The 27247-nt window shown below is 49.2% G+C and overlaps 1 protein-coding gene across 1 annotated transcript in view; it reads left to right on the top strand.

Moving 5' to 3' along the window:
• The window catches only part of GASK1A (golgi associated kinase 1A), a 29827-nt gene extending 2912 nt beyond the window's left edge, over positions 1-26915 (top strand). The window contains exons 2-5 of the mRNA XM_005481067.4: positions 7661-8497; positions 11921-12043; positions 12309-12412; positions 12946-26915. Of these exons, the coding sequence (XP_005481124.3) occupies positions 7661-8497; positions 11921-12043; positions 12309-12412; positions 12946-13156 (1275 nt within the window). The 3' untranslated portion in view covers positions 13157-26915. The remainder of the gene's footprint in view (positions 1-7660; positions 8498-11920; positions 12044-12308; positions 12413-12945) is intronic.
• The last annotated feature ends 332 nt before the right edge of the window (positions 26916-27247 follow it).

Here is a 27247-nt window from a genome sequence, read left to right as displayed (position 1 = left end):
AATAAAACTGAACCAAATGCCAAAATGAGTGAGAGTTTTAGCAGCATTCCAGGCAGTCACAAGCAGGATTGGCAAGCTCATCATGAGCAGGAGGAAATAAAATGTGATTTTATTGTAATGTATTCCTCCCCATATTAAATACAGCCCAGAACACATTGCAAGAGGGACGTGGCTTTCCAGCACCTCTGCTCTTTGCCTCTGTTATGTGCAGCAGCAGAACCCCTCTGGGAATACCAAACCAGAGCTGGTGAGCAGCCCAGAGGTGCAGCAAGAGAAGGTACTGGGGTGAGGGGAGTTGTGAGGAAGGGGGTCCATGGCTCCCAGATTCCAGCTCTTATGTCTCTGGGTTTGGACATGCCAAAGGAGTCAGCTCCTAAGTATGGTCTGTGGCTGGACCTGCAGAGGAGCAGGACTGTCAGCTCCAGAATAGGAACAAAGCACATTCTTCCTGCCCAGAAGAAACTCAGGGCTGGAGGCAGTTTGTGTGTGGGACTTGAAGGGAAGGAGTCCAGCCCACGGGCTGCTGCCCTCCTCCAGAGCATCCCCGTGCAAGCCCTCAGAAACAAAGGCAAGACTGTTCAAAATGAGCGGGGCTTGAGGCACAGATGTTGCACAAAGGCAAGCCACATCTGTTTCACCGGGGAAGGGGCCCCCTGCTTGCTGCTTCAGCAGGCAGATGGGAAAGCTGCTCTGAAAACGTACAGAGCTGAGTGCAGCAGGCTGCCCGGGAAACTGGGACGAGGGGAGGGGGAAAAGGGAAACCTGGCAGGAGCCTGCTCCACGGCAGCGGTGGAGGGAGGGAGCAACAGCCTCCCTAAACTGCTGCTTTCCCTCCTTGACGTCCCTGCCAGGAATTTCTAGGTTGTGCTGCTCTCATGTAAGTGTGAGGGTTAGAGGAATGAGCAGAGGGAGATGAGGGAAGATCAGGAGGATCTGCCTTGTCCCCCAAGGATAGTAGGGCAGTCGTGCATTCAGGGCTGCCCAGGTCCTCACTGTCCTCTGTTAACATGGGATGCTGTTTCAGGTCTTCAGTGATCTGCATGATTTGGGTGCAGGTTGATATCTCTTTTAGTGGTGAAAAGTAAGGGAGATATTTGCACATGCAAATGACAACAGACCTGTGCATCTCAGTGATGTGTTCTGAAAGACTTCCATCAATCTCCTGGGAGATGTGTTTCCAAGAAGTAGAAAATCCAGCTAGGTGCAAGAGTCTGCAGTAAAAGCCATGACTCTGAACTTCAATAGGAGAAAGATAAGGCATCTAAAATATTTTAGTTTGCTTACTTTAACCAGAAGTGTGGCATCCTGGAGACTTTTTATTTCTGTGGTGCTTTGTGGTGACTTCTGGTTTGAAATCAGAGTGGTCCTGAGCTGCACTGGACATAGCACCAGGATGACAAACTCCCCATCCAACCCCCACAGAGCTGAGTATTAACTCTCTGCAAGCTGAGATTTACACAGTGGGAGCGAGGAGAATTATGAATCTTTCCTTTTGCTCAGTGAAAATCACATGATTTGGGAGTAAGTACAGTGTCACCACAGCTCAGGCAAGTCCCTGCTGGTACCCTGCTGAGCTTTAGTCCACACCAGGTGCAGGACAGGGTGTGTGTGTCCCCTGGGTCCCCCCAAGCAGCAGCCCTGACCTTGAGGGCATCAGCTGCACCCCATGGTGTGGTGTCCTCCAGCCAGGTGCTGGCCATGTTGCCTTCAAGGTGTGTCCTTTGTCTTCTGCTTCAGGTCTTCCTTCTTCAGAGATACTGAGTAGGACATTTGGGATGCTGGGAGTCCTGCCACTCTTGTAAACTTGCTCCTGGAGAGGGCAAGGAGTTTACAAGCCTATGTTTCTGCTGTACTTCTTTGGTGCATAGCTCAACTGGGAGCAAACTGTGCAATGGGAATAGCACTGTTAAACAGAGCAGTTTGCAGCTATGACTGAAGATTTTGTTCAAAATGGTTCTTTGGATGATGGATGTGTGAGAAGGGGCTGCGCTTAGCCTATGGCTGTGCAGAGAAAAACCTCCAGGGCAAGGAGCCTCCCAAAACCTGGAAATAGTCACTCTGGGTGGGAGGTTTAGAGCAGGAAACAGGACATTTCATCCTGGGAAGCAAAAAGCTTGAGGAGCTGATGCAGGGCCTGGAGCCAAGGACACGCTAGGTTATTACTAGAGAAAGGCTGTGGAGCTTGAAGGTTTCCAGGTTTTTGTAATTTGCTGCTCCAAGGCCGTAGTGATAACTGGGAAGAGCTGTGAAGGCAACATTATTTGAGAAGTTAAAGGTGGTGTGTTGGCACAATCCCTTTGAAGTCAGTGAGCAGACTGAACAGGGCCAACACTGTTTGATCCATTTATGCTGCTGCCAGAGTGCTGCCCTCTGCCAGTGCAAAGCACGCTTGTCTTGCACTTAGGCTATAAATGATCCCAGAAACTTTGCAGACTGTCCAAAATTTAGCAAAGTACAGCATGCTTTAAGGTTTCATCCCAGGCAATTTAACTCGGTCATTTTCTGGTTTGGTTTTGGACATGTTGGTGGGGAGGTTTGTGTGTCAGCTCTGAGGACTTTGCTGACTCTGCAGGGAGGGAAGGACCCAGCACCATGTGGTGATGTGTCACATTTCCATCTCCCCAGCTTCAGCTGACCCAGTGTTTGCTGTGACTGTTTCACAGGCTTTATGGGAGCAGTTCCCTTTCCCACCCTCTCAGTGCGTGGCTTGAGCTTCCCAAGCCACCTGTGTGGAAGTGGGGCTGGAGGAGCACCTTGGGCAGACAGGCATGGCCTACCTGCCACATCCCTGTCCTGAAGCCAAGCAGGATGGTCTTCAGGGTGCCTGCAAAAATGCAGTGGGGTCATGGTTCTCCCCCCTGGAAGGGCATTTTTGAGGGAAAAAACCTTCATGTCTGGGGAAAAAAACCCCAGACACAAAGCTGGTGTGAGTCTGCTAGGAATTGCAGCCGCTTTGATGGATCAAGAGGCCAGATGAAGGGCTGTCTTATTCTTCATGTGCCATGGCCATGTGGGTGCAGGCGAGTGTTGGTGGTGGTGGTGCTGTCCCCATGTGCTGGGGGAGCACAGCAGACCTGCCCTCCTGGGGAGCCACTCTGAGCCAGAGCTGCCTTTGGGACTGGCAATCATCATTTAATAGCAGTCTTCAAATTCCCACTCTGCCAGCCATCCATCTTCCCTGAGCAGGATAAAATAGGAAGGCATTTATGCACTTGAATGATGGGCCACGAACGCTGCCAAGCATTTCCTTCTGCTCAGACTTGCCCAGAGTCACTCCGGGGATGAAGAGGTTTTGTCTCCTTCCATGTCCTCTGCATGTTTATAGGTCTCCATCCCACATGCCATGCCCTTAACAAACAAACCAAAACCTCCTGCACAATGTGCAGAGGAAGAGGCTGATCCAGTCCCAGGTCTGATTGATGTGCCTGCTCTCCCATTGCACCGGGAGCTGCAGCGAGCCCCATGTGTGGGTGCAAGGCTCTGGAGACATTCCCAGAGGTGGGGGGCAGGCAGAGGAGGTTTCCCACTTGTTTTTCAGGCAGTCTTTGTTAAGGCTGGTCACGGCAGGCTGCACCTCCTGCTGCCCAGGCAGTTTTGCGGTTCATTGGGTGGGCAGCGAGCGCAGGGCTGGGAGGGTGAGCAGAGCCCTGTGTGCTGCACCCTCTGTGCAGGGTGCACCCTGCTCAGGGTGCTCCCAGAGAAATGCACAGGCCTGCCTTCAACCTGCTCATCAGCAAATCCTCTGAGCTTGGGAGTCTAGGGCAGGCAGGTGGCCAAGAGTGATGTGGCCATGGCTGAGCCACCCTGGCTCCTTTGGGCACCTCTTTGGGACAGTGGGATTTACTGCTGGAGGCATCTTGCAGTGCCAGTGCAGGGGCAGGAGGACTCTTTTGAATGCCAGAGGAAAGCAGGAATCAATCCAGTTTTCAACAGCCACGTATTTCCATGTCGTCCTTCTAGTCTCAGGGCTGTTTCTTACATTCTTGGATAATGAAGTTTGGGGTTTGTTTTTCTTTTCTTTCGAGCTCAACAAAGCCAATTTGATGCACTTTGAAAAGAAATTGAAAACAGGCTTCTCTGCTTCAAATTCTGCCAAGGTTCAAGCGTCCTGGGAATACAATGTCAAGGATAACCCTCCCCCACCTCACCCCCAACTAGACTTAGAAAGTTTTATCTCCTAGCATCAAAGCTGCACAGCTCTCCACTGTGCCTTTAGAGCCTGGGCTGTGCTGTATGTCCCTCTGATGAGTGAGAATATATATTATTTACTTATTGGCATCCTGGAACAAGTAGTACCTCTCTTAAGCCTTTTTATGGATTTTGCCTGCTGGGAAAAGGACCTAATTTCTGGCAAAGACATGCTGTACTGTCAGTATGTCAGCCTGGCAAAGCAGAGCTGTACGTATGGTTTGCATTTCGGGCTGAATCGAAGCCACAGCTTAAACTGCAGCATTTTTTACAGCATGGGCTCAGAGAAAGACTCTTTGGAAAAGTATTTACCCAGGGCTTGTAAATACAGTATTATTTCTGCAATGTTTTATCACCCAGCTTATTATTAAATTTGCAATATCAGCCACCAGAAATAACAGAGAGATTGTACTTGCCCCTTTTTTGTTTCTTTTTGTTGTTGATGTGGCAGGGAAACCCTGAACAGCACTGGGGAAGGGAGCTTGTGCTGGACCTTTCCCAACTTCACAGCCCAGGCTTTTGAGGGTGGGAAAGCAGTGGGGCTCTAACTTGTGATGCCCAAACCCAAGCTCACTGACAAGGAAGACAAAGTGGGTTTGGACAATAATGATTCCTCAACCACTTGGACTGTAAACTGACTTGACATTAAAAACCCAGCAATCGTTGCCATCCATTTGGCATACTCTGTTCTCTGGCTGTGGGTTAAAAAGGGTTTTTCCTGCAGTGCTTTGAAGGTTCTCCATGTGGCTCCCACATGCATTCCTCCCCTAGGATACTGGAAGTTTTGGCAGACAGACTTTTTAGATACCCAGAGATGGTATAAGCAACCAGAGGGTTATTATCAGCTGGATAACAAAAACAATCCCCCTGAAAATCCTCTGTGCTGAAGAAAAGGGTTATGGGGGTTTTGGTGAGAGTGGGATGGGCTGTGTCTCTCCAGAAGGGTGGGACAGGGGAGGTGCTGGGAAAACATGCCCAAGAAAGCACAGATTGGGAAAGGACTTGGCTCAATGCAGATGGGAATACTGAGATTTACAGTTAGCCCTATCCTTTGGGATTGATGCCATACATATCACTGCTGTTAATTCAGCATACTTTGAGGCCAGAGGAACAGACTGTGAGGCACTTACACTGATGATTAGAAAGGAGTGTGGATATCAGGATACCAGCATCAGCCCTTTATATGCCACAGAGTTATTTTACTATGCTTAAACTAGGATTTAGACATTGCACCTCCCCTAAACTCTTGCTCAGGAGGTCAGACATGGATTGCAGGTGTTTGGGAAAGAATGTGTGTCTGCACTCTGCAGAATTTGCTTGAAATCCAGGGCATGAACGTTTTGAGTAGCTGAGCTTGGGTGTCGCCTGTGTCACTTGGCATTGGCTGTGGTTCCACAGCAAATCATTATCCCATCCAAGTGGGAGAGAGCTGGGATCACAGCCAGCCTCTTGACGGAAGTCCTGCTGCCCCTCAGGGTGCTTAGGGGTGCTCACACTCATCCCCTCCCCAGAGAGGTGCCTAGGACAATGATTTAGCTGTGTAGTTTGATGCCTGGGACAGTTAATGCCAAGCCTTGAATAACCCTGATGGTGATCTAGGACAGGACATCCCTCTCTGGAAGTCTCACCCTGGACTAGGTCCTTTCCACTCTGGGAAGAGATAAAGCAGAGGTCCCCTGGCAGGTCCCAAACCAGGCAGTCCCTGGTTCCTGGCAAAGGCTGCTGTAAACCCTGCCTGAAAAAGAGCATTCAGCCCAGCAGATATATTTTGCTGCACTACATTGTGTTTCTGGGAGAGAAGCAATTAAGTAGGAGCTATAAAGCTGAATCACTCCAAGTGCACCATCAATAGCTCTTATAAACTGCATTAAATCTGCTCAGTCCTTGAAAGGGAGGCATGGAAGGAACTGGGGCTGAAGCCAGTGAGTCGGTGGCTCCTCTTACCCACCTCAGCTGATGCAGTGTCTTTGCAAGGGATGTGGCTCCTCAGCAGGGGCTGCCTGAAGCACTCTCCCCAAGCTGAGGACATGAAACCTGATGGATTTTAGGTCAGTGCTGTGCCAGCTCATAAGCTCATGCACTGGGGTTGCCTGGGGCAGCTGCTCATGGGGCAGGAGCTGTGCTGGTGGTGGGTCCCTGTGGTCAGTGGGAGCCTGTGGTCCTAAAAGCCCCACAGCTGGAAATGCTGTTGCTTGCCCAGCTGCTTTCTGGAAGTAATCCTGGCTGCTGGCTCTCACCTCCCCAGCTTTTTAGCTCTTTTTTTCAAGCTTTTCCTCTTATAAACAGTCTCTTATCCCTTCTTTGGCAATATATTGTCCTGCTGTGTCTGCCATGGATATGCTTGTGCTTCCAAAATAAATAATTGGAAAAAAATGTATCCACTTGACCATCGCCTTAACTTCCAATGTGGGTTTGAGCTGCTTGGAAATGCCTGTTGAAAGCAGAGAAATGGTGCCAAGGTGCTTTTTGTGGCTCTTGCCTCCTGAAGTGTGTGAGGCTGCCCAAACCCGAGTGAATGAGGCATGGGTGCAGCGTCCAGGGACTGGATTGACTTGGAGAATGTCTGCTATCTGCCAGGGATGGGGCCTCCACAGCTTATCTGAGCAACCTGTTCCAATGCCTCAACACTCTCATAGTTAAGAATTTTTTCCTAATATCTAATCTAAACCTTTCTTTCAGTTTAAAGTCCTTTTCCCTTGTCCTGTCACTCACTTGTAAAAAATTCCTCTCCAGCTCTCTTGTAGCCCCTTTAGGCATAGGAAGGGGCTGTAAATTCTCCCCAGAGACTTCTCTTCTCTAATCCGAATAATCACAGTTCTCTCAGCCTGTCTTCACAGGAGAAGTGTTCCAAACTCCTCCAGGAGTTTGCACCCTTTTGTTTAAAACGAAGCCAGTCACATGTCCTGACTGACACTTGGAGCTGCCTTGCTTTTGCCAGATACAGCGATGGGCAGAGCTCCAGAGGCCTTGTCTCAGCACACATTGAGATATCCAAGTTATGGGTTCAGTGTGCAACCAGAATAGGAACCAGTGAGAGTGCCCAGATTAAGGTCTGAAAAATAAAACCTCTTAGGAACTGGAAAATGTTCACATCTAGACAGGAATTTGCTCTAGTCTGGTCTTCTTTTTTTTTTTTTTTCTTTTTTTTCTTTCTTTTCATTTCTTGATTCTTCAAACCAAAATATTTGACCATGAAAAATTCATTGCCCTTAAGGTCATCCTGTACCTCAGAGCTGCAGATATGGCAACCTCTGGGTGCGGAGTGAGCCCTTGCTCTGATTTGCCTCAGAAGGGACTGCAGAAGCTAATTTCTGGCACAAATCACAGCACCAGCCATAACCCTGCTGCCACAGTGTGATCCTCTTGCAGGGACCACACAAGCAGAGGGGCTGCTTCCCTAGAACAAGCCCTGCTGAGGGCTCAGCCTGCAGTGACACTCCAGCATCATTCTGTCCCCTTTGTGTCCCCGCAGGCGCAGCGACCCTGGCGAAGGACGGCCATGAAGCCCCCGGCCCCGGCAGCTGTCGGGGCGCTGCTGGCCCTGGCCCTGCTGGCTCTCACCCACCTGCCCCCGGCCCCGGAGCACTCCCTGCTCCCGCTGCCGGCCTCGGCCCCCCCAGGGCCCCCGAGGGAGGCGGCCGTCCCCCTGTCCGCAGGGCAGGCCCACAGAAGAGGGCTCCCCGTGCCCCGCACTCGCCTGCAGCAGGAGCAGGCCCCCGGCCGGGGCAGGAGGCGGCGGGGGCTGGAGAGGGACGTTCCCCACATTCCCCCTTGGCTCTCTGCCGACGACCTCCAGAAGATGCGGCTGCTGTCCAGCGGGCAGGTGGTCTCCAAATCCCGCGTTCCTGCCCACGGGCAAATCATGCGAGTGAGGCTGCGTGCCGCGGGGGATGATGCCAAGGGAGATGCCGAGGGGGATATCTTGCCAGCCAGCCCGGAAGGAGACTGCCAGGATGGGCGCTGTGGGCTCATCAAGCGCCCCGGGGACCTGTACGAGGTGCTGGCCTTCCACCTGGACAGGGTGCTGGGGCTGAACCGCAGCCTGCCCGCCGTGGCCCGGCGCTTCAGCAGCCGCCTCCTGCCCTACAGCTACACCGACGGCGCCCTGCGGCCCATCATCTGGTGGGCTCCTGACCTGCAGCACCTGCAGGATGCCAACAATGACCAGAACTCCTGTGCCCTGGGATGGCTGCAGTACCAGGAGATGCTGCAGCCCCACAGACCGATGCCGGTGGCCAGGGACGCTCCCTGCTCCAGCATCCCACGCAGCGAGTGGAGCCGCCTGGCCCTCTTTGACTTTCTTCTCCAGGTAGGGCTGTGGTGGTTGAGGCCACCTGTCCCATCAGCTGTGGCAGCCGGGTTCCCCTGCAGCTGCACCTCTATTGTCTGACCGTGGTCTCCTGCTCTGTGGGGTCACATCAGGTGTAGTTTCTTGGGATGTATTTTCACTCTTGGAGAGCAGCAGAACTTTGTGCAGAAGCACTTTGGCCTGTTTGGCACTTGCCCATGTTTGGCACTTGCCAGGCAGGTTGTGGTGAGTCTGTCCTCATGTGGGTGAGGTTTCTGCTTTTTATTTTGTGCTGACAGAGGCTTGGAACATTCCTAGAGACATCCCTAGGGCATCCCTAGGGATGAGCGGCATGTCTGTCACCAGCCCCATCACATCCAAACTCAGGGATGTGCTGCTGGCATTGGAAATAAGGAGCCATGCCTTGGACAGCACTGCCTTCCTCCTCCTCGGCATTAACAGCATTTAATCTTCTGTCTGGAAAATCATACCCTGCTGCTACGAGGGATTACAACAGTATCCCAGAGAGTTATCAGGTCTTGGAGGGCAGCTGTGAGGAGGCAAAAGTGATTTCTGTGGAGAAAGAGAAAGCCTGTTTTGGCACCTGGGGGCTGTTTATCAGACAAGAGAAAACTGCCTGAAAGGACAAGTATTAATACAAATAAAAAAGGGAAGAAAGAAAAAACCCTCAAACTACTAAAATATGTTTTCCTTACTCTCTCTTTTTTTACAACTATGGCTGGCAGAGGTGGAGCTGTTCTGGCTGCACTTGAAAATATTTCAGCTGAAACACCCAGAGAAATGAGAAGATTAACCAACCCCCTTCCCTTCCAAAATACCGCTGAGTGCAGTGGAAAGGCTGAGACTGCAGGACAAAGTATCTAGTTCTAGTTCTAAGGAGGGTTCCTCCTCAAGGGCTGAAGCAGTGCAATGATAAATTCAAGGGCAATCCACAGGTTCTCCTGAATAATTCTTAAGGAATCCTCCCATGCAGAACAAGTCACATAAAGGTAAAGAGGATATTATAGAAGTGGGGTAGCATCTTTCAGAAATGGCATTAGCAACTCCCACCCTTGCTGGGGAAGGAGAAGTTGGGTGAGTTTTGAGCCCTGTTGTACATTGGCATTGAAATCTTGGTACTTTTCTTCAATTTCTCTTAAATTTTGGCCTCTTCTGTGTTAATTTCTCTTGGTATTTGCCGTAAGGGAACCGCCCATTTTGTGCAAAGTTTTAGTGGGGTCAAAATGCCAGGCCTGGTGGAAAAGGGGCAGTTGCTGATGGCTTTGTCCTGCACTTAAAGATGGCCAAAACCAAATCAACTCTGCAGCTACATCCCTGCCCTGGGACACCCACTTCCCAGCCAGGTGGAGAGCAATACAGTTTTCCCTAGGGGAAGCCATCCCAGGCTGAATCATAACTGGAAAAACCTATCAGATGCAAGGGGATGCCCCAGGATGGGCATAAGAGGGGCTGAAGGTGAGCTTCTGGTAATGTTTGAGCTTGGATGGGAGAAGGTGTGGCTCATGTATTTGTGTCCTAGCAATAATACCAAAATTCCCATGAATTAGAGCTGTTTAGACTCTGGAAACAAGAAATTAATACCAAAAAATCAGGGGAGGGCAGGGGAGGGAGGGCTTGTCAGCATGTCAGGGCACTCTCAGCATCTCCACAGCCTTCTGGTCCCTCTCCTGGGTCTCTACTTGGACACCAGATCTGGGTCCACCTCGCACCCCTGCGTGTTCAGCATCCACCCACCCTGGTTTCACAGGTGCTCGTGGGTGGGTGAGGGGAGTGCTGAGCCTATTTAATCTCTCTCTCTCAGGTTGTCTTCACCTTCTGTGCAGCCTGCAAAACAACCTAGCAGGTGAGAGAAGCTGGCGTGCTGAGCTCTCCAGCAGGCAGACCGAGGAGATGCGAGGAGGAAATGTGATATTTCTTCTGTTTCCATGTGTTTTGTGACAAGAGGCTCAAGCACTTTTTCACTGGAGTGTGTCCCAATGGAGGAATACTGACCTGAGTTCCTCATTAAACCTCAGAAAACAGAGAGGTTTAAGAGGCTCCAGTGTGGAACTAATCCTTCTCAAAGGGTTATGAATGGAATGGCCACGGAGATCACAATTTGTGTTTCCCTGCAGCATCTTCTCCCGTGCTTGGTCAGCGTTTGGGTTCAGACTGAGCTCTGTGGCAAAGCACAGCCTGTAATTGGTAACTTGTGCTAATTACCAGGGCAAAGGGAATAGGCAGGCTCGCTGGGTCCCTTGGCTTCTGTCTCATTGTCACCTGCAGATCCCTTCTGGATCACCTGAGACCTGCTCCAGCCCTCCCCCTGGCTCCAGGAGCCTCTCTGCACCCCGAGCCCTGCCTCCTGGGCTGGTATCAGCAATGCCGAGCAAATCAGCGCGTCGGGCATTTTCATGCTGCAACCAGAAAATAGATTTATTTTGTACTTTATACATATTTTCATATATTTCATGTATATTTCATATACATACATGGGGTTTTTTTGTAAACAGGCCTTGAGATCAGGAGGAGGTGAGGCAGCTCCTCTACAGGGTCATGTCAACACACAGCCATGGGGAGGTGTGTTGACAGCCAAGGTCCTGTCTGCCCCACAAATCACCACAGAGGATGTACCAGCTGCTTCTGACAAAGCTGAGGAAGCTCCATAAATACTGAGGCCAGGTCTGGCAGAGATTTATGTCTTTTAAAAGCCCTTCATTCCTCCAAGGGTGTGGTTAAACACTGGAAGTTGTCAAGCAGTTCCAGGGTTTCTGCAGGGAATCAGGATGGGAAGCAGGAGGTTTGACAGCCTGGACAACATGGAGCCTTAGCAGCACCTGCAAATGATTAAACACAAATGTAGCTGAAACAAGTCACTGTGGCCCAGCTTAAATGTCAGGCATGATCTGCATATGCACAGAGTGCTTTTTCCCTTGCCAATACTTTTCCATTCATCTTTCCATTGCGAGCTGCTCAGGTTACTGTAGGGATGGATGAAGGGTTGCATATGTGACAGGAACCAGATGAAACCATCATACAGAGCACCAGGACTGGGAAAAATAAATTATTTTTGAGGTTTCAGACTCTAGGTTTCCTTGAGTGCTTTACTGGTTTTTTTATTCATTCATCATCGTGTATGCCTTCATTTCAGCTGGAAGCACAACGCCTTCAGTCTGTGCGGTACAGAATGTGGAGGTAGCAAGTGTCTGAGCTCCATCAGAAAAGCCTGTCACCATCACCTTTGTCATCCCCTTCTTCATGCCAAAGGGGTTTTGCATGTGTGCTTCCACTGCTCTCACTCACCACTGTGTGCAGCTTTTCCATTGCATGTCTCCTGAGGATCCCTAGAAATGTTTCATTTTCCTCTGTACAAGAACAGCTCACAACAGGACCTGCCCATCCCAGGCACATGTCCCTGTTAAGGTCCCCCAATGTCTCCTGCAGGTCCATGACCGCCTGGACCGCTACTGCTGTGGCTTTCAGCCTGATCCCTCTGAGCCCTGCGTGGAGGAGATGCTCCATGAGAAGTGCCGGAATCCAGCAGAGCTGGTCCTGGTCCACATCCTGGTATGTCTCCCTGCTGTCCAAGGGCTGCTCTGGGGCTAACACCTCTGGGGAGGTGCCTGGGAGGCACTTGCAGGGCTGAGGTGGTAGCAAAGGGAGTGTAGATTCCATGGTGATGCTGGGTCCCTGCTGAGATATGGAGGGACACAGACATTGGCATCTGCATTCCCCCAGATTCTCTCGGGCTTTCTCACTGCATTAAAAAGCAGCCTAAACCCCCACACTGGTGTCTCTGCACTGGGTGAACTCCTTGCCATCCTGCTGGCAGGTCCGGAGGAGCGCGCCGTCCCGCCTGGTGTTCATCGACAACGCGGGCAGGCCGCAGCACCCTGAGGAGAAGCTCAACTTCAGGCTCCTGCAAGGCATAGGCAGGTAGGAATGTGCACGAGCTGAGCAAGGGCTGAGCTGGCACACAGGGGATGTCCAGCAGCCCTGTGTGTGCTCACCTTCTTGCTGCTTCTGGCCTTCCTGCTGGGGCATCCCTCTGAATGGGGATGGATGTTCTGGATGTCCCCAGAACAGGGTGGGTGGTTGGGCTCTCAGAAACATCCCACGTGTCCCTGCCCTGAAACTAACTCTTTATTCTGCTCTGGATGGCTGATGGCAGGCTCCAAAGCATATTTCCCCTCTATAATTGGCAGCTGCACAAAAATAATGAATAATCAGGTATTTCAGCATTTCTTGCGCCATTGCCCATGAGGCATTTTGGCATGCTGGAGGCCTCTTGATTTGGAATTTGTTTGGGTCTGTGTCTGATGGAGCTATCCTGCATGCTCACCAGTTTTAAGCAGAAAGCTCCTCATCCTGTGTAAGCATTTCCTCTTGAAGCATCATTACTCCAGTGCCCTGCTGCTCAGCCTTCCCTGGATAACCCCTTCCCTCCCTGTCTCTGCTCCTCCCTGCAGCTTCCCAGCGGTGGCAGTGGCCAGGCTGCGGTCGGGCAGGTTGCAGAGCCTGCTGCTGCAGTCCCTGCGCCTGGACCGGGAGCTCTGGGAGAGCCAGGGGGGCGCCGAGGGACTCAGACCCCTGCTCCAGACCATTGACAGGCGGGCACAGATCCTGCTCCGCCACATCCAGGAGCACAACCTGACGGTGTTCGAGGACTCGCCACGCTGAGCCTCCCCCCGGCTGGCTCACGGTGTCCCTGCACATCCCACCAGCCATGGATGTCCCTCCTGCCCTCAGCATGGACGTTATGAGGCTCCACACTGGTGCTTGGGTCTCCACAAGGTCTCTCAACTGGAGAAGCAGATGGAACCACAGGGAGTAGGAAAGATGGGGAAGAGATGTCTCCTAAGACAAGCCATGACTGCTTGAGAAAGGCAACAATCATCAAGTTATGGTCTCAGTATGGATTTTCGAAGGGAGGGCACATCCATGAGGGTTTTTGGGTGCCTTTACTCACATGCACACAAGCACATAAACAGCAGCTATGGAAACTGGAGTCTTGGACAGTTGAACAGCTGACAGGGACCCTGGAAAGAGTTAAAGAAGCTGTGGAGGAAGTCACTGTCAGCCTTTCCATGGCTTTTTGATGATGTCTTCGCTATTTCCAAAACATCCTGGACAGAGAGGCAGGGGGAAAGCAGAGGGAAGCTTTCTAAGTGGATTAAACAAAGACAAGACACAAGAGCTGATCTCTGCCTTTCCCCCTGCAGAAGAGGTGTTGTGTGCCTGGAAGTGAGTGTGAGCCAGTGCCTGGAGTTGAGATTAGGCAGGACCTTGAAGCTCAGCAGCACTGGGCAGCAGCTGCCCTCACACAGCCCATGGTACCATCCTCAGGGAGTGCCACGTGCTGTGTGCCATGAGCCATGGTCCATGCCCTTGCCCTGGTGGGCTTGGGCTGCTGCCAATGCTCTCAATGTCGGATTTGAAGATTTAAATCTCTCCTTTACTCTTTGCCTTCACTGTCAGGGGATTAAAGGCAAAACTACCCCACTTCTGAAAAGCACTCCTGGCTGCTCTCCTGGGCACGACTGCATGTAACTCTTCCCCAGGCTTGCAGAAATATGTTTTAACAAAAATGCCAAGCTATTTTAGCAGAAGGCAGTCAAGTGCAAAATGGTTTCTGAGCGCGCTGGCACCTCCGGCAGAGCCCATCCTGTTCCTGTCACCCCTCAGGCTCTTTCCCAGCAGCCCATTCTGATGAAGCACAGCATCATCCCAGCTAGGTAGGTCCTCAAGTGTCAGGGCTGAGGGATAATTCAAAACCAAAATGAACAGGAGGAAAAGAGATGCAGGGATGCATTCCATCATTCCCCGCAGTGTGTTTCCCAGCTGAGGCATGCAGTCAGTGTTTGCCTGGAGCAGTCAGTTCCTGGCCTGTGGGTTTATGGTTCGCCACCAGAAGGCTTTTAAAAGGCCTCCTTTTCTCCAGTGTTACAGGCAGAGCATCCATTGCTTCAGGCACTCCCAATTCACTTGTGCCTTTGGCAAGTCTCAGTGAGACTGGCATAGGCACCCAGCTGCACCATGGTACAGCTGCCCCATTGCAATAACTTTGGAGAACATGGCCACCCATGCAGTGGGAGAGGAAAAGCTGGCTGTGGATACCTTCCCTGCTCCATCCTTCTCAGCACTATGTCAGTTTTAGAGTTTGCTTTAACACTCATGCTGATAAGCACAGGCAATTGCCTTTTTTCCCCTTTTCCCTCTTGCTGAAGAGAAGGTGAAGCGAGACGTGGGTGACATGAATCAACAAGCAAGCACAAGTGCTCTCAGGAAGCATCAGCACTCAGCATCACAGGCACAGCAGCATCCAAAGTGCCATCATCTTGTTCCTGGAGTCCTGCCCTCCAATTAGCCAGGGAGGGCCTTTCCCCCAGCGCTCTCTCCACCCCGTGAATTATCACCCTATTTGCTGTGCCATGAGATGGATGACAATCATGGAAACCCTGCTAAAGCCTGAATCATGAGGATTTATTACTGGGAGGTGAGCTTAGCTTGTGAGCTTGAAAGAGAACAAAATAACTCATCCTGGGTCCTATGAAAAGCCATACCCAGGCATGGCTGTGTAGGAATAAAGAAATCCAAATGTAACAAAATTAAATTTAAAAAATATGCTGGGAAAAAACGTGAGGTAACAAGAGCATTAACGTAGAGTTTTAAGCAGAAGGCATAAGTTATGATGTACAGCATCAGTCAGAGTCTTGCTTTATCTCATTGAAGTGAGAAATTTCATCAAAGGAGAGGTTTTCATCGCATTTAAACCAAGTTCTCAGCAAGAATCAAGAGACAGGGGGGTGCTCTGTGCAGTGGCCAAAGCTGTGGACATTGCTGAGCTGGACCAGCAGCTTTTGCCTTGCCTCTGGTTGCATCTGCTCTACCTTAACATTGCACAAGATAGTGGGGTTTATTTGCATTTCTTTAGTTGTAATGTGAGTTTGCTGGCTAAACACATGTGGGAACATCTGTAAGCAGTTATACATGTGAATAAAAATCTCTTGTGATTTAACAAAGAGCCATGTATGGATAAATGAGAGAAGCAAAAGCCAAGATCTTGCTGAGACTGATCATTAATCTTCTTTAATTAGTCCATTTTTTCCATGGGCTTGCCAATGTAACCAGCACAGGCTCTGAACTGCAGTCATGGCTGTTCAGAGGGATCCTGTGCCCTGCTTGTGCCAGCCTTTACCCTGTTGTGTTGGGTTTGGTTTGCTCCAGCTATCAGTGTGTTGCATTTCCTATGACAAACTTACTGTTATGGTTGTAACTACTTTATAGTTGGAAATATTCCTGTGGGGCCACGCTTGACAAACTAGATTTCATCTGAGCAGGGATGCTGTTTTACCAAATTTTACTGCACGCCATCACAGATCGTGTTGGGGTGCGGTCACAAAAAATGGTGGTCCAAGCTGGCTGCAGGTTGGCTTTGTCTTTAAGAAGGCAGCAGCAGCTAAGCAAAGGAAAAATCAGTGGAGAGACAAGAGCTCCTTGACAAGGAGTATCCCTGCAGCACCCTTCTGCTCACCCTTGGCACCTTGGAATGTGCTTGGAACAGCATTTGGGAGCATGGGCACGCACCTCCCTGGAGCTCCAGTGGGAGGGAACTGCTTCATCCCACAGTGATCCGAGCGACAGGAGCCTGTTTCACAGCTCTCTGCTGTGCACAGCCTTTCAGCTGGCAGGAAATAGGGCTGGGGCTGGGAAGGCAGGGCCAGATTGGCTCCAGCCTGCCGAGCACACTCACGCACACGTGCAAACACCCACTGTGTCACTGCTCCTGTGCAGCCTGATCTTCACCCCCAAAGCTGGAGATCCCTGGCACCCCCAGCAGCCTGATCCAGTGCTTTGCTGGCCTCACCCTCCATACACTAAATGCCATTTGCTGATTTGCTGCACTTAAGGGCCACTTCTTGAGTGGGACACTAGTAAGTCTTTTCTGCAGCCCCATGTGGACTTGCAGAGCAGCCCCAGCACTCACTGAGCCCAGCCAGTGGCAGGGGCGACACCAGTGGGGTGCCACTTGGGGGTGAGATGATGAGCCACCCTTGTGCTTCCTTCCCCTTGAGGGTGGGTTGTCACGGGTGACACTCAGAGACCCCACATGGATGTTCTGCAAAGCCCACCCAAGCATCCCCGTGCTGCACAGGGGAAGCGTGGGCTGACTGCTGCCTGAGAGGCACGAGCTAGCAAGTAAATCCAAATTCATGGTTAAATCTCTGTATATAAAAATAATCTGGCTTTTAGAAAGCAATTTATTTATTCTTTCAGTACTTACTTAAATATTTATGCAAAAAAGGAGGAAAAAAGTCTGCTCTGACATAGGATTATTGTTGTAGCCACAGTCTTTGAGATTAATGGAAGTAAATTAGCCTGATGTTTTATTTACATCCAGAAAAGCAATAGATAAACTCTCCTTGTGATGGATTTTCTTCATTAGCTGGGCGAACGCCTAAGGTACAGCTCTTGACATTGTTTCTTCCACACAGTTAGACAAACAGTTTATCAAAAGAGTATAAAATTGTCAGGAAAAGGAGCAGATTAATGGCCAGTAAAGTGAAGATCATTGAATTTATGATATAAGTAGCAGTATCACTGGAGCTCAAGAAATGGCTTATTAGATAAGCACCATGTACACACACAGGGAAGTGCTGAGCCCCCCCGGATCTGCCGCATTGTCGCCAGCTGCTTCCCAAATCCCAGTGGGGTGGTGTCCACACTGAAGCTTCACCTCCCTCCTCCTTCCTTCCCTGTAGGTTTGAGCTTATTCTGTAGCTCTCTCATACAATTTCCTTTCAATTAAAACCTCCTAAGATTTCAGAAATGATAGCTTTTTCTTCATGTCTGTGCTGATGCAACCATTTCTGCAACTTATTTTGGCAATTTTGGCTGCTTTTTACACCAGGGGTAATCGTGCCAATATCAGCAACAACGATGTACAGGTCTTATGATTATTTGTAAAAATCCCCCAGCATTAGCAGCTTATGGATCATATGGCTCCTGCAGCAATTACTGCTGCAAGGATAATTACCTGCCAGATAAGGCAAATGGAGGAAAGGAGACAGGGAATGTGGGAGAAACTTAACATTCCCAGGGATGGCAGAGGGGCTGTGCTTGTGGGTTCCCGAGGTCTCTGCCCTACCAGACATAGGCTCAGTTTTCCAAGCATCAGAAGAGGGGTTTTTGGTACACTGATGACTAAAACCCATTAATTTAGCTGGTGCCATGAATCTTGGTGTCCGAGTGCTGTCTCCAGCAGGTGGCATTGGCTCGACAGGCTGTCTTTTCCCAGGGCTTGCCAAGAGCGTCTTACAAGTTTCATCTCTGGAATGGCAGATTTCAGGCTGCTAAAGCATCATTAAGTCCCTAATTCCTTTGCAGCCTAATCTGCCCAGCTGTACTTTATATCTCTTCACCAGCACCACCTTTTCTGCCCCCATTTCTCTCTTTCCTACAAAAATCTAGATTTAGGGAAGCAGAATGTTATGTTGCAAGCAAGACAGAGCAAGTGGCTGCTTGAAGAACAAAATGCCACAGCACCCTGGGCTCTTCCCACCCTAGTGTGCACCCAAATGTGGGCCCAGGTGCACAGGAGCCACAGGATTTTTGGATTGAAGATCCCCAATGGTGATAAAGTCCAGGAGCTTTTCCCTAGTGCTATGTTGCATAGCTGCTGCTTTGGTAGCATTGTCTCTGTTCCAGAGAACTTGTAAAGTTCAGGGCATTTTGAATGGGCCCTGCAGCTGCCTCTGGGATGGATTTTAAAGGGATACATCTCCTAGAGCTGTGTGCATCCAACTAGCAGACAACACAAATCCAGCCGTGCTTTGGGGCTTTGGAATCCACTGGTTTGTAAGCAAGGCAAGCCAAAGATGGGAACAGCCTCTCCCAAACAGGAGTACTTTTCTACCCCCAGACTATCACCATGGGGTCCTTGGGAATTTCCCTGGTTTTTGCTTCACTCCTGACTGAAGGACCTGCCTCACATTTCCTCCTCTTCTGAGCTGAGCCAGTTTTTATTCCCTTGGGTCACACCCAGCATCCCTAGAGATGCTGACTCCATGGTGCTGCTGGCCAGGCTCTCTGCTTGAGCAGGTGTGGTACCACCTCTTCCAGTCCAGCTTTTTGAGTGAATTTTGCTCCCTTGGATTTAATGTCTGGCTGTATCTAAGTAGGGATGCCATTTTTATTGAGAATGAGGTGAGTGGATGGAGTGGTGCAGGCTACACTGTAAATGTTGCTGTATTTTTGCATGTATTTGTTTTTAATTTCCCATTCTGGGCATCTGGGAAAGCTTGGAGTAAGCAAAGTGTTTTACATCCCAGGGCTCTTTATGTACATAAACAATTGGAGGTTTATTGCCTTGACCTTCCCTCAAGCAAGTTCTTGGCTCCTCTGAGTTAAGTCTTGGGCAAAAAAGGGGATCTAATAAGCTGAGCTGCAGATTTGGGCTTCTAGGAAGCACATCTAGGTGCCAACAAGATACCAGGAGGCTGAGATTCGCCACAACTGGGACAAATCTTTTTAATGGCTTTTGTTCAGTTCACCAGGGTCTGCCAGCACTGCTCCTTGCCAACAGTAAGTAGTCTGGAAGCAGGGAATTGGTGATTATAATAAATTTAAGGCAATTCAGCATGGTTTTACTTGATTTGCAGTGTGGGGGAGAGGTGGCACAACATCTATGCACAGAATGGACAGGTTAGGTCAGACACTTTATTGTCTGAGCATGAAACATTGCATCACATGGAAAGAGCCATAATTAGGTGTTCAGGAAGAGCTCATCCTGCCCATTTTAGTAAAGGTGTAAGCTAAGAGGGCAGAGATCAAAGGCTTCCACCGAAGGCCAGAGCAATTTGCTGAGGAGCTTAACTGGAGGGCTAAGTGCCCGTGCAGGGGCATCAAATGAGCTGCAGCTCTTCCTTGCCTTTAGTTTTACTCCTCTTCCAGAAACAGGAAACAACCAACGTAGGGCAGGCATCTCTACTTCAGCTTGGCCTTTTCAAGCCTTTTCAAGCCTGATCACAGTTCAAGAAGTGTGGGAAAAAAGCTCCAAAAAGGCACAGCAGTGCTTCTGTGGGGACAGCCCCTGGGTGGGCAATGTGGCTTCACGTCCTGGGGCTCCACTCCAGCCTGGCCCCAGGCTGTGCACAGGGAAAACCTGCTCAGTCCTTCCCTGCCTCTCCCTCCTGGTGATGCTTTTGCATCACTCACCCTTCTAAAAGATCTCATCTTCCTGAGGCATTTTGATTGCTCTAGGTAGACACTGCCTTCTTTGCCTGCAGTGTTATCCCCTCCCTGCCCCTGCCTGCTGGAGCTGCCTCTTGCACGCTCCACAAAGCAGCCAGGCACTGTCCTCTCTTTTAATTGCTTTTGCCCACCTCCCTACAGTAGCTTTAGGGGATGTGGGGCAGGGGAAGGGCTTGGAAATAAGGAACATTTGGATGCAGAGAGGCAGGGAAAGGAGGGTAAGCAGGTACCTTGCTGGCTTGGTGGGAGCAGATGTGTCAATGCAGGCACCTGCATGAATATGGACAATAATTTCTCTGTCTTTGCAGAGCTATGGCCTTGAAGTTTGCCTCTTTTATTCTGTAGGGACCACTGACTGCAGAAAACAGATGCCATCTGTCCACCGTGCCTTGTAAATCAGATTTTAATCATCTCAGGGAGAGCTCTGTCTCCAGCTGAGTGCTGCAAACCAGGTCTGCAGGAGTTACTCTGCAAAATTTACATTTCTGAGATAGGTTAGTGATTAGGGCTCCAGCTTCATACCAGGGAGGCAGAAATCCAATTTCTTCCCCTCTCACAGATTTCCTGGCTGTGGGTGGAAAACAGCTTAGGCCATGGCTGAATTGATCAGGAAAGTGCAGGTCTGTTTCTCACCTCCCAGCTGACCTCCCTCCCCAGCACGCTGACTCTGCAGCATATCTGCATACAGAGTGGGCACAGAGGCTCCCACAATGAAGGACACCCCTGAGCCAGGACCAAGAGAGGTACCTCCAAGATCCAGTTTTGCTCCATGAAAACTGAAGGCACAGATTGCAGAGGTGCTGATGTTAGAATTGCTGTCTCCTCCAGCAGTGCCTGATTCCCAGCTTGCCTGGTGGATAACACGTTTGTTCCAAGGGCTGCTGCACTAGGTTGCAGTGGGCAGTAGGGGAGAGAGCCAGGGAGGGAAATGGCACAAGATCTGACTCTGTCTGGTCCTGTACAGCCCTTACACAGGCCTGTAAGGCAAACTGTGTGTTCCTACAACAATAAAAGTGCACTGCTGAGGATGGCCACAAGCACAGGTGAACTGTCCTTGTCCCTTTTTTCAAATCATTATATATTGCAAAATCATTGCAGGTATTACAGGGAGGCTGCAAAGCAACCTTTTTGTGAGTAAAGAATCAATAATTTGTTTTCTTCTTCCTTATATGAAAACAATACCATAAAATCATGTTGGTTTATTAAAAAGGCAATAATCTCTGAGCACAAATGGCAAGGCTGATCACAGCTCGTCCTTGGGGAGATACAGCTCTTTTGTGCACAGCCTCTGGGGACTTATTTTACAAAAAAGAGCTTAGCAAAGCCTCTAAAAACATGGTTATTTATTGGTTGGCATTGCCAAGTTTTGACCCTGAGGAACTTGCAGGGCCAGAGCAGACAGAGCCCAGTATTACCTGCAGACAGGGCCCAGTATTACCTGCTGGAAGCTTTGAAAGAAATCTCTGCCTCTTCTCCTCCATCCTCAAAAAGGAGATTTTCCAGGCAGGATGGCTCCTCACAGCTGTCCCAGGTCACTCACCTCTGCCATTTTACACAGAAGAAGTGCATCCCCCCAGGCTGTGTATCACCACACCACAAGAGGGTGGTTACAGCAGTCATAGCCTGGGACGAGTCAAGTCCTGTCAGCTCAGCAAACCCCAAATCTAATGGTTATAATGATGACACCATTAATTTTTGAATGTGATGCCATTAGAGTTTAAATTCTTGCGAGGGTGCAGGAGAAGAAAGGAGCCTCCTGTCAGCATCTTCTGACATGGGGCAGAAGCAAACTTGCATCCTTTGTTCACATGAGTTGGGGCAGCCATCATTCATTTTGCACAAAATCTTTTTTCCCCCCACCTCTGCAGTGCAGTGGAGATTGCAGCTGGGCCACCATTGGTGAACTGGATGGGGTGAGGGCACAAAGGCAGCATGGCCTGTGTGGAAACCATTCAATGGGGAATCAGCAAAGGAAATGCCCCCTTGTCCCCCACCTTCCTGCCCCTCACACACCCTCAGGGAGTTGCTCTGTATGAAATCTCCATGGAGGTGCTTTGGCTGGAGCTCTCTAAAGGTTTGGGCATGAGGCTGGTATGAGGTGTCTGATGGGCAAATTCTGGAACTAGGGGCATCAAAGCTTATTTGTAAAAATGGGCTAATAAGGGGAAGTATGGTACCCAGCTAATGGGGAGAGCCCAGGCTCCACTGCATAAGCCCCCCCACAGTGCTGGGATTCATTTTAATCAGCACTTAGAGAGGAAGAGAAAATATTCCCCATCTTTTTTCATTAAAGATTAAATAATTCATTCAGCCAACACCCTAATGAGGCACCAACAGACATGTAATGAATAAATATTTTAAAAACAGTTAACTTAAACATTAAAAACCACCCCCATCTCTGTTGTGTAGGTAGTGTTTGGGGAACTAGGCTGGAGTGGGGAGGAGGTGGAACAGCCCCTTTCCAGAAGAGCAAAGGAGACTGCAGATTAAACCAATTCTTGAGCTGTTTTCTAATGAGCCTGCTGCAGCTTTTCCAGGTGAATCAAATAAATGAAAATCCTTGGGCAAAACAAATATTTCCATTCAAGTCCTGTTGTCTTCCTATTCCCTAACCTTCCCTCCAAATCCTTATTCCTGACCCAGATGCTCAGCCCAGTCTCAGTTATGAGGATGCTGGGACTGAGGGATCACACCTCTTTCCAGGTGAGACTGTGTTGTCTGGAGGATGTTGGAACCATCACCTTACTGGTGGTTCATCACCCCCTGGAGCCCAGGGAGCCCTCACCAAGGCTGGCTCTGTCCTACACCCCCCCAAGAGATCCTGCACTTCTGGTCCTTCTCACAGGCATTATGATATTTCTCCTTTCTTTCTTCCTCTGCAAAGGAAGAGAATTTAAATATTAAATCCTGCTGAGAAATTAAAAAATCATAGGTCCCTTGAGACACAAATACAGCTAAACCCAACTGCATGAGCAGGGAAACAGATTTTCTACATGTTGGGGGAAGCTTGGCAGGTAGGAAAATATTTCTCAGCTGAACACTCTCCCTCTGGTTTGGATTAATAGCTGGGGTCCAACTTCACTACTCCCATAACAAATAAATCTTAAACTGTAACTAGCCTGAGAGAAGAAGTAACTGCTGGATGTCTTTCCAATGCTGTATTTTGTTCCTCTGTAAAGCATTCCTCTTTTAAAAGCTCTCTGGCTCTTCACAGCTTATTTTCCTTGGATTTTATAGAGATGTTGGCACCAAACACATGCACACAACTAAACTTCCAGGTGGCAACATACACAGAATACATGTGGCAAAAAGTCCAAGGCAAGACATTCCCAGCAAAACAATGTTTGATTTACTGCTTGTGAATTATCCATGAGGAGATCCAGACTTTTTTTTTTAACCTATTCAGCTATTAGTCAAAATTATTTGACACTCTGCAAGATCCCTCCACCAGTGTCCACAGCCCCTTTGCAACGTCTGTCACAGACTTCTCCTGCCCAAGGGGATGGAGGTTTGCATGGGTTTTTCCCCATGGTTTTGGAATCTTCTCCAGCTGCAGACAGCACCCTGCACTGAGATTAAGTTGCCATTGTGCTGGAGCAGTGGGGGAAGTTATTAAACAAGAGCTTAATGTATCATTTGTACTTCTCTTAAACTAATAAACAATAGATGTTCCCTTCATAGGTAAGGGAACAGCTAATAAAACACTCACAAGCTTTGTCTTTCGACCCCAATAAAATCTCAGCCAGATGCCAAAGAATCCTTAAACCCAAGCGTTGAACTTGACGTTGAAATGTCAGCCCCGAACATGAGAGGAATATGTCCATTTCCTCAATGTGCCTGGGAAGAGACAGGGTTTGAAGGGATTCATCCTTCACTTTTGCTATCAGGTAGAACAAAACATTTCACCAAAAACCTGGTAGTCATAAATCAGGTCTTTGAATGCCTGCAGAGAAGTCCTCGAGCAGTTCTCAGCTCCAGGTGTGGAATGAGTTTGGACAGAGTTTTATCTGCATTTTAGCAAAACAGAGCAAAACAGGTTATACTCCACAATTTTTTTTGCAGTCTCCTCAAATAAAACCCTTAATCAGGTGTCTTTTTTAATTCATTGCACTGTCTCTGAGGGTGGGAGGGAAGAAAGTAAATTTGGAGAATAAAGGGGAACACAAGTGGCAGCACTGAGACAACTCTCTTGCATGGCAGAGGTCCTCTCTCTGGGTAGAGAACTTGAAACAACTCTGATAAATGATGGAGAGCAAGGCCAGCAGACCCCCAGGTTCTCCATGGACCTTTGACTTGGCCAGGAAACAGTGGAAGAGGACAGGGAAGCTGCCATCAATGCAGAGAGGCTTTAATCCCACTTTTGCAAAGAATCCAAGAGCAAACTTCTGAGGTGGGAGGTGACACACCAGTCCCATCCAGACCTGGCAAAGCCTGGCCTTGCACCATTGGTGCAAGCCCACTTGGTCCTTTCTCTGGCTTGCTGCTCCTCTGCTGGCACCAGGGCAGTGGCTGATGGGAGCTGGCAGGAGCCGGGGCACGTGTTTGAAAGCCAGAGAGAAACGGGAAAGATGTGGCATTAATTAGGATGGCTTGGGACCAGCTGGAACTGTCAGAGTGAGTTAACTGAGGAGAAAATGGCCCACAGCTCAGGGACAGGGCGACCTGGTGGGCTTGGCAGGGGACACCAGATAAAAACCACCACCATGTGCCAAACCCCTGCTCTTTCCCAGCCTCAGCCCTGGAGCATCACCCTGGTGTCACCACGGATGCAGCTTGGATATTGGGAAAACAGAGTGAGCCCACTGTCAGCAGCATTTTCTTTTGAAGCCTGCCCTCACATGTGGGATCCCACTCTGGCAGAGTTTGAGCTGCCTTCTTAACTAAACTGGGAAATTATTTACCCCGAACCACACCTCCAGGTGAACAATTGCAATGCCTGGTCTCAAGTAACTAAATCAAGGTCAGTGAAGTAGTCTGGAGCCTCATTGCTTGGTGTGCTGTAGGACCATGGCTTCCAGCAGGCAGGATGTTGAAATTAGCACTCTACATCGAGGTCTGAAATATCTGGAGCTCTCAGCAGCTGGAGAGCTGGGCTGGGGTAGCAGCAGGTGCACAGCAGGTGGGCGTAGAGGTACCAGTGTGGTTATTTAAATGCTTTAAATGGAAACAGACAAAACATTTTAAAATAATTGCACTGGGATTATGCTTATTGTTGCCTCTGCTTCAAGCTGCAGGTTTGCAATCAGTTTGCATTTATGGATAGTTTACATTTTTAAAGCCTTTCAAAACACTCCAGCCTAAAACCACGCATTTCCAGCCTGTTTGTATTCCGTGCAGAGGAACAGGTTTCCCTGTGAGTCAGGCAGCTTCAGAGTTAAACAATAAATGGATCCCTTTTACAGTGACAGTCAGACTTCCCCTGCTGCTGAATCTCCGTGCAAAGGCAAGCAGGCTCCCAGGGCAGTGCAGGTGGCTGCAGCCCCCACTGGGGCAGAGCCCCAGCAAAGGTGGCTGGGCCTGCAGCGCTGCACATGGAGCTCCACGTTGGTCCCTTTCCTGGGAAGCCATGACATTCAAGGGCCTGATTTTTGTTTATTCTGCTGCAACCCGTGTGGTTGTTTACATGAAGGCAAAGGGTATGAAAGAAGCTATCAGAGCAGAACAGGGATAAAAAGGGAAAAGCTCCATGCACTGACTGCACCTGGCTGTGTTCAGGCATGTTTGCTTGCTCCTGAAGCTGTTGATCACCTAATGGTGTCGGGACCCAGGACATTCCCCTGGCTGCCCTGCAGGATTCGAGACCCTGGCAGGGGGCTCAGAGACCTTGGCATGGAGTCAAACACACCTGTGCCTTTGATTTTAGCCTGTGGAAACAATTAACAACTTTATGCGAAGATTTACAAGCCACAAGAGTTTGAGCAGAATGGTAGTTAATTTATCAAAGGGTGAAAAAGTAGAATTTTTGGATTTTAAAATGGGGGTTCAAGAAGCAAGATGGAGGAATCTGAGTGTGTCTTGTCCTTCCTCTTGCTTCTTCTAGGCCTCCATCTTCTGCTGTGATGGTGGCACTTTTGGACTGGTTTAGAGTAGAGACAAACTGTCTAACATAGGTGATAGGTATTGGAAAATTATTGTAAATAAAGCACACGTAGTTTGTAGTATAAAAAGTTAACACCACCCCAAGGGCAGTCACTGTGCCACAACCCAACCTGCTGGACAGATCTCAGCAGGTCAGAGAAAGAATGGAATAGATAAGAAGAAATAAACAACCTTGAAAAGCAGAACCAACGAATTTTGACTTCCTCTTTGGTCGCAGAGCTGGGAAAAAAAAGACTTTCTAATACCTCGGGGGTCATCTCAACCACAGAAACCTGAGATAATGGTGATCTGACCTTCCTACAGATCATGTGGGATTGGCTGTAAAATAATCTTGATTTCCACCAAGCAGAGAAGGTTTCCAAATGGCTTGTCTGGCCTGGAGCAGCACAAACCAAGGTGTACTACTGCTCCACATGGGTCATTTTGTGGGTTTTGGCTTCCTCTGAAATGTTACTGCCTTGAAACAAAACTGAGAAAGCAGAGCCAAAACTCTTGCCTGGAACTGTGCAGCTTATTTGTGTGTGGTGCTTACCTAGGTGGCCCTCACCTGAGCTACTGGTGAGGATGCATCAAACTGGAAAAGGTGTACTCTGCTGGTCAGAGTTTTCCCAAACATGGGCTGTAAGAAATATGGGTTGTTTTGGTTTTTTTCCTGAGGAGAACACTCAGATTAGGTCTTTGCTCAGAAAGGTGATGACACCTAAAAGGGAAATGTGCAATATAGAGAATGAAGCTAATTGGTAGTTTTCTTCCTGCCTACCAGCTTTCCAGGACAGTTTTTGGGAGGAAATGGCTGCCCTGAGACTTCCACTGCAAATTCTGCACTGCAGAAAGGCACTATCAGGTCAGCCCCACCAATTTCTCAGCCCTTCCTCTAGCCTGGGAAAAGGAAAATGGCATAAATTAACCACTGTCTAATCATAACCCCCTCTCTAGACCCTAATCAATTGTTGAAAATTGTGTCAAAACCAGTTTTGAGTGGAAAGATAGCTCTGGAATTTACGTATTTCATCAAAAATTCTCCGTAATAGAATTTTGTTTGAATTTTGTTCGTTTGTTTTGCTTGGTTTGGTTTTGTCTGTTTGGTTTTGGGGTGGTTTTTTTTTTGGTGGGGTTGGTTTTTTTTGGTTTTTTTTCTGTTTTTTTTTTTTTGTGGAGGAAGGAGAAGTTGTCAGAGAAACAAAATGTTTCTCACAAAAGCAGTTGGGACATGCAACTGTGGTGTTTGGCCCTTTGGAGCTGCAGCAGCCATGTCTCTTTGTCCACCTTCTCCAAGGACAAGCATATTCCAGGCATCAGCAATAACCAGAGGATGTTCTACAGAGTCACCCCCTGCCCAAAATTTAGTAAGTGAGAGGTGGGAAAAGAGCAAGAACCCAAAGCATCTGAAGCTCTCATTCCCAGACAACCAAATCCCAT

Source organism: Zonotrichia albicollis, chromosome 1, assembly GCF_047830755.1.
Source record: "Zonotrichia albicollis isolate bZonAlb1 chromosome 1, bZonAlb1.hap1, whole genome shotgun sequence".
NCBI lineage: Eukaryota > Metazoa > Chordata > Aves > Passeriformes > Passerellidae > Zonotrichia > Zonotrichia albicollis.
The sequence above is the reverse complement of the archived record's forward strand: the minus strand, read 5'-3'. Positions and strand labels throughout refer to the sequence as shown.